The sequence below is a fragment of the Ovis aries genome, chromosome 12, assembly GCF_016772045.2.
Source record: "Ovis aries strain OAR_USU_Benz2616 breed Rambouillet chromosome 12, ARS-UI_Ramb_v3.0, whole genome shotgun sequence".
Taxonomy (NCBI): Eukaryota; Metazoa; Chordata; class Mammalia; order Artiodactyla; family Bovidae; genus Ovis; species Ovis aries.
In genome coordinates this window covers 26682378-26700713 of record NC_056065.1, presented here as the reverse complement: position 1 = coordinate 26700713, position 18336 = coordinate 26682378, and the positions used below count along the sequence as shown (strand labels likewise).

At 37.1% G+C, this 18336-nt stretch overlaps 1 protein-coding gene across 5 annotated transcripts in view; it reads left to right on the top strand.

The window, feature by feature from the left end:
- The window catches only part of NVL (nuclear VCP like), an 83119-nt gene that overhangs the window by 28223 nt on the left and 36560 nt on the right, over positions 1–18336 (top strand). For all 5 annotated transcript variants that reach the window (XM_060396352.1, XM_027976295.2, XM_060396350.1 and 2 more), the window contains exons 14-18: positions 1273–1491; positions 3614–3718; positions 8560–8622; positions 11278–11397; positions 15305–15404. In XM_060396352.1, coding sequence (XP_060252335.1) covers positions 1273–1491; positions 3614–3718; positions 8560–8622; positions 11278–11397; positions 15305–15404 — 607 coding nt within the window. The remainder of the gene's footprint in view (positions 1–1272; positions 1492–3613; positions 3719–8559; positions 8623–11277; positions 11398–15304; positions 15405–18336) is intronic.

Sequence of the window (18336 nt, the reverse complement as noted above, 5' to 3'; positions counted from 1 at the left end):
GTTTTACTTTTTTCAGTTGATTCCAAATAAATTCGCTTTGTAATAATGATTATGAAATCTAGAGCAGGGGTTGACACACTGTGGCACGCTGTGGCCCACTTGTTTACCTCCTGTTTTTGTAAATTGAAATTCTGTTGGAGCACAGGCATGCTCGTTTATTGATGTAGAGTCTTTTTCTGTTTTCATATGTGACAGCAGGATTCTCATAGGTGTCTGTACAGCAGAGACTGCACGGCTCACAAAGTCTCTGGTGTTTACTCTCTAATTCTTTCCAGAAAATTTGTCAACTCCTGTGATAACATTGACATTTGGTTATAATTCCAGGTTATCTTTTGTTAGACAGGCTGAAATAGTCTGCTGACATAACTATATCCTTGGCCCTAACTTCAGCTGGGTGACAGTCCCGGGGAATGTGAGAGGGATGTTTATCATCTAAGATCTGTTAAAATTTTGAGTCTTGTGAGTCATGAAAACTCAGTATAACATTTATATAGCATTTCATAGCTTGAACAGGGGGATTTTATGTAATTTGATCCATATAACTTAGTCAAATAAATACCATTCCTGTCCCCATTTTATAGTCAAAGAAATGAAGCTTAAGAGATGGTGACTTGCCTGAGGCCATGTGGCCTCTACTTTCCAGAGCTGGGGCTTAGATCCAGGTCTTTGGTTTTCAAATCATTTGTTTCTTCCTTACTCATTTGGAACCAAAAGCGTATCTGTTAAGAATAATAATAGACGTATTCCTTTTATAATAGTCCATGTAAATTAGGATTTTATTAATTGAATTATTAGGTTACTTTTTATATCTGTTCTTATCATATTCCTCAAAGAGCAAGAAATATGCCTTTGAAGTTCAAGATTCATTAGTACTAGGAAAATTGCTTTCTATTTGGTTGATAAATCATCAAAGAACCGTATTATGAAATCATACTGCCACCAGAGTAACTTTAATTTTATCAAAATTCACCTGTTTTTTGAATATGTAAAAAGTGAAAATTGGAAACACGTAGTTGTTGAATATTTACCAATTGCTCATGCCCTAGTATACTATATAAAAATTATTCTTATCTTTGTTAATAGTTGATATATCTTTTCTTGGCTATGTCAGAGCAAAGAAATGATCTATATCCATGAAGAAAATTATTAAAATGTATAGGGGTTTATATACCTTACAGAAATGTTGCACTAAGAATATTTAAAAGTGTAAAAAGTAACTTTTTCAACAAGCTTTGTGGTTTTTCAGTTTTTCCCTCATTTGTTTCCTTTAAGGAAGAATTGCAAAGGCTGCTGGGGTTGCTAAGGAACCAAGATCCCCTCTCAGAAGAGCAGCTTAAAGGACTGTGCATTGAGTTGAATGATTTCCTTGTTGCTCTGTCCTCTGTCCAACCCTCTGCCAAAAGGGAGGGCTTTGCCACTGTCCCTAACGTGACATGGGCAGATATTGGTGCCCTGGAAGACATTAGAGAAGAGCTCACCATGGCAATATTGGTAGGTGTTTCTGCCACTCACTGTTGTTGGTGTGTGTGATGCCTAAACAGCCATGCATGTGTGCTGGGTTATATGTCTAAATTGGCATAATGATATACTTTCTGTTGTAATATTATTATTATATAATAATACATTAATACTATTACAATAATATAATTATTATTGTATGATAATATGATAATATAATTATTATTGTATAATAATACAATAATATTACTGTAACACCCCAGTGATGGCTTTTCATTCTTCTGAGATTTGTTTTATATTGATTTTTTTGTGTTTGAATTCTATGGCACTGAGGTTTAAAGAGAAAAAGAATAAATTATTTGAGAAATACTTTCTGAGCTCAGTCACACTTACTGGGATCAAAACAGTTTTAGTGCCCGTGAAACTTTTGGTTAATTTTCATTTAGTCTTTTCCACTTTCATGTTCCTTCATGGCTCATTAATGATTTCCAGTCCATTTCAGTTCAGTTCAGTCGCTCAGTCGTGTCTGACACTTGGCAGCTGCAGCATGCCAGGCCTCTCTGTCTATCACTAACTCTCAGTTTGCTCAAACTCATGTCCATTGAGTCGGTGAAGCTATCCAACCATCTCATCCTCTGTCGTCCCCTTCTCCTTTTGCCTTCAATCTTTCCCAGCATCAGGGTCTTTTAAAATGAATCAGTTCTTCACATCAGGTGGCCAGAGTATTGGAGTTTCAGCTTCAGCATCAGTCCTTCCAATGAGTATTCAGGACTAATTTCCTTTAGGATGGACTCTTTAGTTCTTTGCTTTCTGCCGTAATGGTGGTGTCATCTGTATATCTGAAGTTATTGATATTTTTCCTGGCAGTCTTGATTCCAGCTTATGTTTCTTCCAGCCCAACGTTTCTCATGATGTACTCTGCATATAAGTTAAATAAGCAGGGTAACAGTATACAGCCTTGACATACTCCTTTCCCAATTTGGAACCAGTCTGTTCCATGTCCAGTTCTAACTGTTGCTTCTTGACCTTGCTTACAGATTTCTCAGGAGGCAGGTTAGGTGGTCTGGTATTCTCATCTCTCTCAGAATTTTTCACAGTTTATTGTGATCTACACAGTCAAAGGCCTTGGCATAGTCAATAAAGCAGAAATAGATGTTTTTCTGGAACTCGCTTGCTTTTTCCATGATCCAGCGGATGTTGGCAATTTGATCTCTGGTTCCTCTGCTTTTTCTGATCCAGTGTGAACATCTGGAAGTTCATGGTTCACATACTGTTGAAGCCTGGCTTGGAGAATTTTGAGTATTACTTTGCTAGTGTGTGAGATGAGTGCGATTGTGCAGTAGTTCGAGCATTCTTTGGCATTTCCTTTCTTTGGGATTGGAATGAAAACTGACCTTTTCCAGTCCTTTGGCCACTGCTGAGTTTTCCAGATTGGTAGCGTATTGAGTGCGGCACTTTGAAAGCCTCATCTTTTAGGATTTGAAATAGCTCCACTGGAATTCCATCACCTCCACTAGCTTTGTTCTTAGTGAGTCTGCCTAAGGCCGACTTGACTTCACATTCCAGGATGTCTTGCTCTAGGTGAGTGATCACACCATCGTGTTTATCTGGGTTGTAAAGATCTTTTTTGTACAGTTCTTCTGTGTATTCTTGCCACCTCTTCTTAATATCTTCTGCTTCTGTTAGGTCTATACCATTTCTGTCCTTTATTGTGCCCATCTTTGCATAAAGTGTTCCCTTAGAGGTGTGTAAATATTAAAAGAAAATACATGGAGATGGTAGTGAAAAGGTATTTCTGCTGTTGACTACGTGGAGTACTGCTGCTTCTGATTTCTTAAAGGGGGGCAGTGCCTAAAATTTTTATAGCCTAGAAATCTAGAGACATTTTCTAAAAATTTCTGAGTTTAAAATGTTGAAATACTATATCTAAAATGTTCCCAGAACTTACATTTAAGTATAAATTTTTTAAGAGCAAGGAGTTTAAATTTATCGCCCTTTACCTCATGCTGGAAACAGAGGAAGCACTCTGTGCTAAGCTCTGTTCTTATCTTCAGACCTCACAATCAGTGTTGAAAATAGGCATCTAGAGATAATTTGAATATGCAGTATAAAGTGGACATTTGTAACAGGTTGATGTTGGGATTGTGTTTTCCAGGCACCAGTACGTAACCCAGATCAGTTCAAAGCTCTTGGCTTGGTGACTCCAGCTGGAGTCCTCCTGGCTGGTCCTCCTGGCTGTGGGAAAACTCTGCTCGCAAAGGTATGGAATAAATCAGTGGCATGTATTTTGTTTCTTACTATCAGTTAGGGTAATATGAATTCAACTTTAAATGTTATAGTGGGATATTTTTGCATAGTTTCTATTAGAAGTTCATTTTGGAACGACTAGCAAATTTTCTTCATGGAAGTTTCCCACTTTTATTTGAACTACAAAAGATATATCATTGAAAATTTGGAAAAGAAAAATTTTAATGTGTCAAAACTCCATCAATTTTAACAAAAATTATATATTCCGTGTATTATATTCATTTTAAGGCACATTGTCACATAGTTGTAGCTTGTAGCTAAGTTTGTTTCCTGCCTTGGTATAGTTATTATTTATAAGTGAAGTATTTTTTCTACGTTCCTTACTGCAGTTGTTATTTTGAAAACTTAGGTTTTTACAGTATTAATAGAAAAAGTAGATAAGCAAAAGGGGAAAGCATTACTTATAATCCCCTCTCTCTTGCCTGCTAATAATTTCATTTTGTTAGTCCTTTCAGATGTTGTTGTCCACTTACATTTCAAGATAACATACATAACTTTTACACATATATGTACAACTATACGATTTTAAAACATGGATTTCTTACTCAGCAATACTTCTTGAACATCTTCCCATGTCAATATACATAATAAACATTAGTGTTTTTAATACCTGCAGAGTATCCTGCCATAAACATGCTCTATAATTCATGAAATGATCCTCTGTTTAAACAACACTGCATGGAACAGTCCTGTGCTGACATTTTTGTACTTTGATGGGTAATTTTAATAGAGTGCATTCATGAATATTTTTTTAATGAAAAGAATGTGTTTAAAGGTTTTGATCCATTACCACTCCATCAAAATACTTTGTTAACCAGGTACATTTGATCCATTACCAAAGTGTCTTCTAAGAAGTTTGTGCCAGTTTCTCCTCATTCAGTAGAGTATGAGTGTCTATTTCCCCAGCACCCTGAATTAGCAATAGCCGTTGACAGTTTTTAATATTTGACAGTCTTATAGGTAAACATGGTTATCTTCCAGGTTTTAAGTTATGTTTTACAAGTTACTCGTGGGTTTTTAAAAATAATGTGTTTTATTGGCTTTGTTTGTTCATATCCTTTGTTTTCCTACTGACATGCATGTGATTTTCTTATAATCACTCTTCATACAGTAAGATCTGTTATATTTGTAGTTTATCAGTGTTTTGGGCCTTCTTAATTTGTTAATCATATTTTTGACACTTTTTAAGTTTTGTGGCTCCCCCCCCTGCCCCCAGTAATCATCTGGGCAGTTTTCTCAGTCTTCTGTGATTCCTACCTTCCCTTTGGAATCAAGCTTACTAGAGCCATTTTTGTGATTTGTAACTTACATTAGTCATGATTTTTAGTGTCTGTATAATATTCCATCTATAATTTACTTAACCCTTATCACCTTTTAAAAACATTTGGATTACTTGTAAATAAATTAAAATTGATGGCAAAAATAAATTAATTGATTAAAATTATAGAATCAAAAAATAAAATGAATGGCATTTTTAGTAAGTTTCACAGCAGCCAAATAATTTGTGGCTCCTCAGTAAATACCAGATATCCACAGTGCCATTTGCTCCTGTGTGTGTGTGTACATGTAAGATTTTTTAAGCTTCTTTTTACTTATATCATTAAATTTTCTTGCTTAATGCTTCTAGTACTCTTATACAGCATTGCTGTAAAGGAGTTTGGGAGCAAAGGAGGCAGATGAGAACAAAGGAGGGGGTTGTTGGTCTACATTTTTTTCACAACAGTTTTAGAAAACTGTAGCCAGAAGGAAGGTCCTGCAAGCTAATATGTGGATTCACTGGGTTGATGCAGTTCCCTGGCTTGGGTGCCTTGTCGTGTTTGTTTTTGAATTGGTTATATTTGCACCTCAGGTTCTTATTAGTTACCCGTGTTATATATGATACTGTGTGCATGTCAGTCGCAATCTCCCAATTTATCCCTCCCCTCTTATTTACATTTTTAAGAATTCCTTGACAGCTAAGTGGAAAATGGACTGGAGGGAGGCAAGAGGGAAAGGAAGCTAGTCAGGGTTTTGGGGGTTTGGTTTGATCTGGGTTTTTTGCAGGTTCAGACAATAGGACATGGTGTGGATGAAGGTGATGGTATAGTGGACAAATAGGAAGTGACAGACTCACCTACATTTTAGCATTAGAGCCAGTAGAACTTCCATATGGGTTCACTGATCTAACAAGAGATCAAGGGGAGACACCGTGGCTTTGGCTTAGAAAATGTATTTACTGGGATGAGGAGGAAAAGAATTTAGGGTGTGGGGTTTGGAGAGTTTGGGCTTTGGGAGATTCAAGAGTGCTGCTTTGGAAATGACAGACTTGAATTCCTAAAAGATCCAAATGGAAAAATTTTTTGAAAGATCCAAGTGGAGATACTGAGGAGTGTGTTGAACACAAATTTGAGCTCAGATATCAAGTTTTAAACATAGAAAGGAGCTTTATTCCTTGATCATTTTGAAGTTTTGAGTAATTTTATTTAGACTTCAGCTCTGCCTGTACAGTATAGTTTTTGGATTCTTCTAAATGTGTCACCATATATTTCTCCTTTGTTGCTATCTTTGGCTTTAAACCATACAGCTTAATCTTTATTAAAAAATAATCTGTAAGTACCATAAAGGACAGAAAAGGTATGGACCTAACAGAAGCAGAAGAGATTAAGAAGAGGTGGCAAGAATACACAGAAGAGCTATACAAAAAAGATCTTCATGATCCAGATAATCATGATGGTGTGATCACTCACCTAGAGAAAGACATCCTGGAATGCAAAGTCAAGTGGACCTTAGGAAGCATCATCATGAACAAAGTTGGGGAGGTGATGGAATTCCAGTTGAGCTATTTGAAATCCTAAAAGATGATGCTGTGAAAGTGCTGCACTCAATATGCCAGCAAATTTGGAAAACTCAGCAGTGGCCACAGGACTGGAAAAGGTCAGTTTTCATTCCAATCCCTAAGAAAGGCAATGCCAAAGAATTCTCAGAGTACCACACAATTGCATTCATCTCACACACTAGCAAAGTAATGCTCAAAATTCTCCAAACCAGGCTTCAGCAGTACTTGAACCATGAACTTCCAGATGTTCAAACTGGATTCACAAAAGGCAGGAACCAGAGATCATATTGCCAACATCCGTTGGATCATTGAAAAAGCAAGAGAGTTGCAGAAAAACATCTCCTTTATTGACTATGTCAAAGCCTTTGCGGAAAAGGCAATGGCACCCCACTCCAGTACTTTTGCCTGGAAAATCCCATGGACGGAGGAGGCTGGAAGGCTGCCATCCGTGGGGTCGCTGAGGGTCGGACACAAGTGAAGTAACTTAGCAGCAGCAGTAGCAAAGCCTTTGACTGTGTGGATCACAACAAACTATGGAAAATTCTTCGAGAGATGGGAATACAGACCACCTGACCTGCCTCCTAAGAAATCTGTATGCAGGTCAAGAAGCAACAGATAGAACTGGACATGGAACAACAGACTGGTTCCAAATAGGAAAAGGAGTACATCAAGGCTGTATATTGTCACCCCCCCCCCCCCCCCCCACCATTTAACTTATATGCAGAGTACATCATGAGAAACGCTGGGCTGGATGAAGCACAGGCTGGAATCAAGATTGCTGGGAGAAATAGCAATAACCTTGATATGCTGATGACACCACCCTTATGGCAGAAAGCGAAGAACTAAAGAGCCTCTTGATGAAAGTGAAAGAGGAGAGTGAAAAAGTTGGCTTAAGAGTCCGCATTCAGAAAACGAAGATTATGGCATCTGGTCCCATCACTTCGTGGGAAATAGATGGGGAAACAATGGAAACAGTGAGAGACTTTGTTTTCTTGGGCTCCAAAATCACTGCAATGGTGAGTGCAGCCATGAAGTTAAAAGACTCTTGCTACTTGGAAAAAAAGTTATGACCAACCTAGAAAGCATATTAAAAAGCAGAGTTGTTGCTCTCAAAGTAGTTGTTACTTGGGCAACAAAGGTCCCTCTAGTCAAAGCTATGGTTTTTCCAGTAGTCATGTATTGATGTGAGAGTTGGGCTGTAACAAAAGCTGAGCGCCGAAGAATTGATGCTTTTGAATTGGGTTGGATAAGACTCTTGAGCATCCCATGGACTGCAAGGAAATCCAACCAGTCCATCCTAAACGAAATCAGTCCTGAATATTCATTGGGGGGACTGATTTGAACTCCAGTACTTTGGCCACCTGTTGCAAAGAACTGAGTCATTGGAAAAGCCCCTGATGCTGGGAAAGATTGGAGGCGGGAGGAGAAGGGGGCGACAAAGGATGAGATGGTTGGATGGCGTTGCCAACTCAATGGACATGAGTGTGAGTAAACTCGGGGAGTTGGTGATGGACAGGGAGGCCTGGCGTGCCGCAGCCCTTGGGGTCGCAAAGAGTAGGACACAACTGAGCAGCTGAACTGACTGAAGTACCGTAAAGACTGATATTGATGCTTTTGAATTTTGGATTATAAATGAATGAATGACTGATTGCTTTCATTGGGCAGGGTATTTGTGCCCACTGAGATTTCTACTAGGATTCTAAACTCAGGCTTCAAATATGCTTACATATACCACATTTATGCAAACAAAAGATTTACATAAATGTTTCTGGTCATTTCCATCTGATTTTTTGTCTGAATAATTTGTGAAGAGTATTGAGTTTCTTTTTATTCCCATTTGTCTGTTTTCTTTCTAATGAGAAAGAGACAGCTATGAAAAGGGGGAAATAGAGATAAACTGCAAAAATTCCTTGTATTATCACACATTATTAGTATTTTATTGTGTACTTATCTTATTTGTGTCTTTTTTCTCTTACTAGGCTGTTGCAAATGAGTCTGGGTTAAATTTTATATCTGTCAAGGGCCCTGAATTACTAAACATGGTAAGTTGCTGTGGCATTAGCTATTATTTTTTATTAGGAAAAGTAATGGTCATTCAGATTACAGGGTCCTCAGAATTTTGAAATAGTCGTGATATTTTGGTAAAATCACTGCATTAGGAGTGAAGATATGGAGCTTTGCTTTGCTGTACTGTTCGCTGTGTATAAATGCTTTCTTAATTAAGTCTGTTAACATCTGAGCCTAGATTTTTTCACCAGCAAAATGGAAATAATCAAAATAGTCAGCATTTTAAAGTGTTAACTCCAAATTTGTCAAGCACTTTACATGTATTATTCTTCAACAACCCTGTGAGGTACATATTGTTGCCCTGATTCACAGATGAGGAAACAAGTTTCAAGGAGTTGTATAACTCAGCCAGTGCCCAATAGCTTGGGGTTAATGGAGCTGACATTTGAATCTGTGTCATCAGACTCCTAATCTGCTTTCCTTCAGATGAGTTAAGGATTAATAAATAAAAATACTTAGAGGGAAAGAAATCACTGAAGTATTTACTATATAACAACTTCTTACTGCATTTAAGCAGTTTGTATCTCAAGTTCGGGACTTTGAATTTCTTATTTCCTATTTATGCCTATGAAAAGTAAAAATGCCATTCCGTAATATTCAAAGAAAGAAGAAATGAAAATGGTATCATTTGTTTAAAAAGGCTTTTTCAGTTCATTCAGTACACTTTTTACATTTACTATATATATTATATATTTATCCCTAAATTAAGAAAATAACTTTTAAGTGTGGTAGTCATGTAGTTAATGTTAAAACTACTATCTTTTAGAGGTAGTAAAATATTTATAAATAAAGTTATGATGTCTGGGCTTTCCATCAAAATAACAAGTAGAAAGAAAGTGGACAGGGTTTAGATGAAACAAAACTGATCATGAATTGTGTTGATGATTATGAAGCTGGGTGATGGAGGTATTTGGGGTTCATTACATTGTTATGTCTACTTTCACTATATGTTTGGAACTGCTTTCATAAATGATAAAAACAGCCACTTTTTATAAATGGTATGTGTTCTTTTATAACTTGATTTTGTTATTTTTGTTAAACATTATAATATTTCCCTTGTTGATATATTTGCCTCTAGTTATTAGTTTTATGTGTAGTAGTTTATTGAATGACTTATAACCACAGTTTTCAAAACTTAACTCTGTTACAAGCTAGAGGGATGCATGGATTGGGAGATAGGAGGAAGGTTCAAGAGGGAGGGGAAATATGTATACCTATGGCTGATTCATGTTGATGTATGGCAGAAACCAACATAGTATTATAAAGCAATTATTATCTTCCAATTAGAAATTTTTAAAAAATACTCAGTTTTTTTTTCTGGATAGATGTTTAAGTTGAGCATTATATACATGTCAAAGTGCAGCAACAAAGACCAGTGCAGCCAAAATCAATCAGTGTAAAATGATAATAATTTAAATATATCTACTGAATGTTTTGGTTCAGCATTCCAAATTTAATTTTTGTTAATTTAGATTTTTTTCAGGGAACTAAGTTGGTCTACTGTATTTGTACACTGTGCAGGATGTTATGATCACAGAAAAATTTGAAATGGTCATGGCTTCTGCTTTCCAAGGACTTATGTTGTAATATGGTGAAGGTATTGTAGGATAGCTCAGAAATTATAACAGTAGGAGGTGCTGTGAGAGATGAGAGAGCAGTGGGAAGAAAGATCAATGGTCTTTTAGACTGCAAGAACTGTGTTGAAGTAGGTTGGGAAAGCAGGTCATGTGAGAGAAGCAGAATAAGGAAAAGTACAATGAAAGGTATAGGACAGATCTGAAGAAAAGAAGATCTACTCAAATAGAAAACAAAAGTACTTTAATCGCTGTCATCTCTGATGTCTTCTGTGCCTTAATTACTTTCATATGGCCATATAATCATACAGTAATATAAAAGATACTTTAGGTATAATCGCCATTGTAAAGATGTTTTCAGATTGTCTTATTTAGCATTATTAGAAAAAAAGCTTTTCTTAGTTAGCTAGGTTGAAATTTTACACAAATAATTTTTTGTGCCTAGCTAAAAGTGAAACTGTTTTACATGTGACTTTTAATTTTAGTTAGTTCTAATGTTGTAGCTGTCTGTGAGTTGGTTTGTATTTTGATTTTACCGTACAGTATGCATTTATGAAACCTGGTAGATATCTAGCTGGCTTAATTTGCCTCCTCTGATGCTATATTATCATCATGAGTTCTTCCTTTAGCAAGATGACCTATATAAAAGCAACAGTAGGACAGTAAGTTGTCCTCTTCTCATTTAAAATACTGTTGAATTAATGAAAATATATGCTGGGTGTTTTATATGCATAAAGCTTTGATCAGTTCTAAAATGCCATAGAATTGTGGAGTTTTTCTTGACCTAGAAGAGACCTTATATTCTATTTAGTCTTCATTTTATAAATGAAAAAATTTATAATAAGTTTAACTAAGAGATAATTTTATGAAGTTGAACCAAATAAAACTATTTTTGCAGGTCAGAATGGTTAAATGTCATCTGTTGCCTGTGTTTTGACCTAATGCTTTTTGAACTCTGATATATACATGTCATTTAAAACTAGTATTACTATAATCTGGCCCAAACTCCAAAGTTGAATTGTTTCTACATTTTCTTTCCATTCTGTGTATGGTTAGTATGTTGGTGAGAGTGAGCGTGCTGTGCGACAGGTATTTCAACGAGCCAAGAACTCAGCACCCTGTGTGATATTCTTTGATGAAGTGGATGCCTTATGCCCTCGAAGATCAGCCCGAGAGGTAGGTATCATAGTTTAGTGATTACAGATTTTTTTGAAGCACCAAACCTTTTTTAATTTCTTGTAAAGTTATGTAGAGTTCAAATAGTTGTTTTATAAAGTCATTCCTTGAGAACGCTGAGACTGTTTAAGTGAAGAAACCTAGTAATTTGAAAACGGCCTAAGGATAACAGTTTTATTTTTATTAGTCTCTGTATTCATTTTGTTTTTCTGTGTATTATTTTGGTTTCTCATACCTGTTTGACACAAGTGTGTTGTTGGGAATGGAATGTTAGTTCTGGATAGCTTACCTTGTAATCTGATGATTGTTTTCAGGGTTCCTGAAACAGTAGAAAATATAATTCAAGACATCATGTGCTCCGAGTAGGGTCAGATAATATGCTCTAAGACTCAGCGCCATTTCTATCTGGGGAAGACATAAACTGATCTGCATTAATTACCACTTGCATTACTACTGTGAATCACTGTTCTTAAGAAATTTCAGTACAGTGAGTGCCCAGAAATAGTTCTCAGGAATACTGTTATAAAAGAGTTGGAAGAGTAGTGAAGCATAATATTAAAAAAAAAACATAACCTTTTGAAGAGAATAGCGAAAACTGTGTTGTAAGTACATTTATTACAAGATGATTAAGGAAGTGATTGTATTTCTCTTGTGATTTATCTTCAGATAGTTATTTTATGTGTGTTCTTAGATTGTGAAACATTCATAAGGTGCCTCATTTTGCTTAAAATTCACAGAAGTGTTCAAAAGTTGCAGAAACAAAACTTGACTGGGATAAATGTGCTTGATATCATAGCACTTTTGTTTCCTCACCTAGTAGTCAGCAGTATTGCAAAAAATCTTTTATTGCAGTCTTATCTCTGATAGTGATGTGAGTGGCCAGGGCAGAGATCCTTCCAAGGTTCTGTTGCCAGCTGTCACACTCCAAAACCTAATGTGTATCCCAGGCAAAACCCTACACATTATGTCCAGCCGGTGGAGGCGTGCCATGCTCTGCATTTTACTTTTTACTCCCTTCTCTTTCATTGACAGCCTGTTCGTTGGTTTGCGTCTCTCTGTTACCAACTGGTAATTTAAATTAGGAGTTCACTGAGGTATATGTCCAGTCAACTCCCTGCCTTCAAAGAAGTCTGCGTCCGTATGAACTACATTTCTAACTTCTAGGTTCTCTCTCTCTCATGCCTCACTGCTCCCTCACATTTTTGTATTCAGAATATGTTTTTCTTTAACATTTTCACCTAAAGGGGATTCTGAAAAATTTTAAAATTAAATGTATCCTCTTTTTTTTAATCATGTAAGTTACTCATGAATACATATTGGGAAAAATTCAAATGAAGTATAAAGAGAGTCAAATCTTTTCTTCCTGTTCTCCTCCCTGTTGTTCTTGGAGGTTACTTCTGCTGACAGCTGAGTGTTTTGCATTTGTGGTCTGGAACTTTTTCTGTAATGTTAAAAACATGTATGATTTCGACTTCTTTTTTAACATAGATGTGGTCATCCTATCTTGACACTTTCCCCATGTTCTTAATAACTTATTTTTTAGCTGTTACATAAATATTCCACAGTCTGGATAGAGAAGATTTAACTCAGTAATTCCTATGTTTAGGACGTTTACATTGTTTCTAGTTGTTTCTCTTAAAATACGTCTGTATTGATTCTTTCACATACTTTTGTGCCCATGTGGGAATGTGTGAGAGTTCTGGAAGTAGAATTTCTGGGTAGAAGATGTATACATATATTTTGAAGTGAAGGGAAGGGAAGTCACTCAGTCATGACCGACTCTTTGTGACCCCATGGACTGCAGCCTACCGTGCTCCTCTGTCCATGGGGTTCTCCAGGCAAGAGTACTGGAGTGGGCTGCCATTTCCTTCTCCAGGGGATCTTCCCGACCCAGGGATCGAACCCAGGTCTCCCATACTGTAAGCAAGACACTTCACTGTCTGAGCCACCGGGGAAGTTAATACTGAATCTTTTTTCACAAAAACTGCCAGTTATATGCATCTGTTAACAACAGTGTATAAAATAACTATTTCCTATATCTTTGTCAATAATGAGTAATACCTATCTTTTTATTTTTCTCAGTTTTATTGTCAAAACATGGTGTTACATTTTAGTATTCATGTCTCTGACCCTTTTGCTATCGACTCTATTTGTTTTTCTGTGCTTGCTTTGGCAACACATATAACATGTCTTCCCTTTTTTGTTGTTGTTAATTTATAAGAGCTCTTTATATATGATGGCGATTAGTCTATTGACTAGTTACGTGTATTGGTACTGTTTTCCCCAGTTTTATCACTTATCTTTTTTTATTATATAAAATTTTACATTTTAATATAATAAAATCAATTCTGAGGTTTTTACTTTGCTTAGGTAGAATAGTGTTGTGTTTTTTTTTTTCTTTATTTTTTTTTCTTGAATCTGGATTATAATTCTGTTAATGTCCTGACTGTTAATGCTATGTCTCCAACGAGTGATAATAAGGTACACCAAAATTTTTTTCTGGAGAAATCAGTGTGTTAAACTCATTACTGCCTCTGTACACAAAATTTATGTTGAAAAAAGGCAATTAATGACAGAAGCACAGCACTACTTTTCTCATTTCCTTCATTGTGAATTTTAAAGCTCTCTGTTTAATGGGTAAATAACCCTTTCTTCACCAACTTCTTGCATCTTTCTCTTGGATATTGCCCTGAGCTTTGTATTATATGCTTCATGGAAAAGAGAAAAGGCCTCAGTTTCCCAGCTAATAGCTCTGGATATCCAGTGTCCTGGGGAGCCTGATCTGGCATCCAAACACTGAGTCTTGGGACTTCCCTGGCAGTTCAGTGGATAAAAGTTCACCTACCGATACAAGGGGTGCATGCTTGATCCTTGGTCAGGGATCTAAGCTCCCACATGCCTTGCAGCCAAGAAACCAAAACCTAAAACAGAAAAAATATTGTAGTAAATTCAATAAAAACTTTAAAGATGGTCCACATCAAAAAGATCTTTAAATACCTTAAAAAAAAAGAGCTGAGTCTAGATTTGCCCAAAGGGAAATTCACTGTAGCTATTAGATCTTTTTTTAAAATTTATTTCATTGATGTATAATTGATTTACAGTGTTGTATTAATTTGTATTAAACTAATTGATGGTATTAATTATATTGATATTTAGTATATTAATCCCATGGATGGAGGAGCCTGGTGGGCTGCAGTCCGTGGGGTTGCGAAGAGTCAGACGTGACTGAGCGACTTCTCTTTCATGTTTCACTTTCATGTGTTGGAGAAGGAAATGGCAACCCACTCCAGTGTTCTTGCCTGGAGAATCCCAGGGACGAGGGAGCCTGGTGGGCTGCCGTCTGTGGGGTCACACAGAGTCAGACACGACTGAAGTGACTTAGCAGTAGCAGCAGCAGTACATTAATATTATATGTTATTGGTTATATTAATATTTAATATTAATGCAATTATATATAATAGTAATTGTATTGAAGCAAATTGATTCAGTTATACACATGTACATTTCTTTTCCTATTCTTTTCCATTATGGTTTATCACAGGATTTTGAATTCTCAGCTGTTGCTTCTTCAATTGACTCAGAGGTGTAAGACTTTGGCACCAGCTGAGCCTGAGATTGAATTTCATTTCTATCTTTATCTAGCTTTGAGACCTTGGACAAATAGCCTCTCTCAGCCTTGGTTTCCTCATCTGAATTGTGGATGGTAGCAAGATTGCGGGGGAAGCACACTGACAAGAACATGTTTTGCACAGTGATTAGATACAGTGACTTCTTCAGAAATGATATTATATCTTTTGACAGAAGCTTTCATTCAAGTTAGCAATTATAATATTTTGTATGGAAAAAAAACAGCAGTGTGTTCTTCTTTTTATTAGGAGCTGATGGAGCTATATTTATTTGTTTTTAGACAGGGGCAAGTGTCCGAGTGGTGAATCAGCTGCTTACAGAGATGGATGGTCTGGAAACACGTCAGCAAGTTTTTATTATGGCAGCCACTAACAGACCAGGTAAGAAAGAAGACTAAAACAGCTAAGTCTAAAAACTTCAGCATTTACAAAGAGTATAATTTACATACATCCTACTAAAGAAAGATTAAGTTTGGGGAATCCCTTTTTGGTTCATAAGTTGGAATAAAACTTTAGAAAGCATTTAAGTCAGCTATAATTTTTTAAAAATGGGTGTGTGTGGGGGGTGTGTGTGTGTGTTGGTATTGCCTGGATTCTATAAGATTTTTTTCCTGTGTTGGTACACATAAAGTTGTCTTGTTGGCCAAGAACACTTGTAACATACACTTTGACCATGAAGTATTATCAGGATTTATATCCCGTGGTTCCTCTCACGCTTATAGGACACAGGAACCAGGCTCTTTTTCACTGTATCTGAAGGCTGAAGGTGGGTGTTTATGGTTTTATCCTAGAAGCTTATCCATATACCTGCACTTAACTTATTTTTTAAATTGTTAAAAAGCTTAAGTCCTCTGGGAAGGGCTTAGAAAAAGGCTCAAAACTTCAGAAATACTGAAGGTGGCTTATACTTTGGGTCCTAAATTGTTTTCATATTGTTTGATACTTCGCCATCCGTGTGAGTGACTCTGTCATAGCTGCCCTGCATTGAGGTTTCTAACTATGTCTGCCAGCAGGGACATGGGACTTTAATTGCTTAAATGGATTTTTCAGTTTTCTAAGCAGATATGATTTTTCCTTTCTCATACGTTAGTACAGATACTAAAATCTTTGTGAATTGTATACCATTTCATTTTAAAAAGAAAAATTGAAAGGTGTTATGGTTTAACACCTTTGAATTAGACTCTTTCTTTGAATTAGAAATATTTCCTTTGAGTTTGGCAGAACTGGGTGTGAGTCCTGGCTGTAGCACTTCACATCTTACCAACTCTTCTCTTTCAACCCTAATTGGTCTATACCAACTGAGTAGGTTATAATTCAGTTCTGACACTAACAGCTTAGAGTTAGTACCAGAACCTGCAAGTTAAGAGGAAGTCATCTTGACCACTCCCCTGCTTCAGATGCCAGCTGCACGTGGTGTCTTCAGGACACCTACACTTCTGACCAACTTGCTACACAGACTTGGGGATACCCATAACTGCCCTCACGTTCAATAATTTGCCAGAAGGACTAACAAAAGAAAAGCACTATACCTACAGTTCCAGTTTATTATAAAGGGTACACTTGGGGCTAGATCTCAGAGGTGGTATGGTTTCCAGGCCCTTTCTCCATGGAGTCAGGACACGTCACCCTCCTGTCCCATCAGTGTGTTCAATCTCCCTCAAGTTTGATGTCCAGAGTTTTTATTAATTGACTCATCAGCCATGTGATTGAACTCAGTCTCCCTGCCTCCTCAGGTGTCTGGCTACAAGTTCCAACCCTCTAATCAAATGCTTAGTCATTCTGATAACCGGCCCCATCCTGAAGTTATATTGGGGCCAACCTTGAGTCATCTCTTTAGCATAACGAAAACACTCCTGTTGCACAGAAAACTCTAGCCAAGAGCCTGAGGTAACGACCAGTATACTCATTCGTTACTGTACCACATTAATCCTGAGCATATATTACTTCATCTTGCTAACCAGCACTTATTCATCTGTAAAATGAGGATGATAGTACCTAATAGGCAGTGTTGTCAACAAAGCTTAAGTTATGTTGGTAATGTACATATTGTAGTATGTGGCAAGTAGCTGTTAAGTAATTATTATCATCATCATACACACTTCAGGTATTGGCAGTAGGAATAGTTGTTGGGTCATAAAATCAGAGTCATCCTAGAAGAAACCTTGAAGGTCTCAAATTTGGATAGCATCACATCCTGCCTTTCCCAAGCAGCTGCAGATCTTTTCTGGCAGATTTCAAGAAGACAGTGTTTGGTCTGCCATAATAACCTATTCTGTCTTTAACTGCACTCAACATTTTTCATTCATGTTCATTGTAGACATCTTATCTTTTAGTTTAATCTCTGTAGATTAGAAAATAGTGGATCCTTCAGCGTTATTTAAATTTTACTTAAATCCTTTCCTTCAAAAGGATTCAGGTACATTGTCTTTCCTCATGTTTTCTTCACCTCCTCTGATCTCTTCATTCATCTTTGAACTCCTTCTCCAGATTCTCCTTAATTGTAAAACGGACAACTGAGTGTAGTAGTCTGTTGAGCTTAGCCAGTGAATGGAGGTTGAATCATCGTGTGGCCCCTGTGTTTTGTTCTTTCCAGCGTCCTTGAGTATTGTCTTCCTCTCTACTGTACCTCACCCATCACTTCCTCCCTATTACATTAAGGAGCCACATAAATTTAAAAACAGATGTTCTGGGTCTCTTTGCTTGTATTGATGCTTATTTGGCAGTTCTGTCCCATTGTATTCTATCCTGTGACATTCTGTTTGGTTGTTTATAACTTATTTCCTGGTTAGCTTTAAGAAATCCTCTCTCTCCTGATGTTCTGGTCAGCTATTGCTGCGTGACAAACTGCTACAACACTTAGCGTCTTAAAATCACCATTTCTGCCTTGTTCGTCATTTTGTAGGTCAGGAATTCAGGGAGGGCTTGTCCAGGTGGTTCATCTGTGATCCGCATGCCGCCAGCAGGCATGGCTGGGCCAGAGCACCCCTTCCAAGGTGACTTCTCTGCTCCGTGTCTGGTGCTTTGGTGCTCCTTGGCCTTATGCCTCCCCTCTCCTTCTGCGGTTGTCAAATTCCAAGGCCTCGCCGTGTGGCTTGACTTCTGTTAACATGGCTCTCTGAGTACTCCCCCCTCTTAGATAACAGCTGGATTCCAAGAGATAAAGGCAGAAGTTGCCATTCCTCTTGAAGGTAGGGCCCAGATTAGACAAATTCTCTTGGTCAGGACAGTGACAGGAAGAGCCAGATTCAGAGAGAGAGAAGTCAGAATGTAAAAACATGTAGTTATCTTTAATCCTTGTTATGTAAATTTTTCT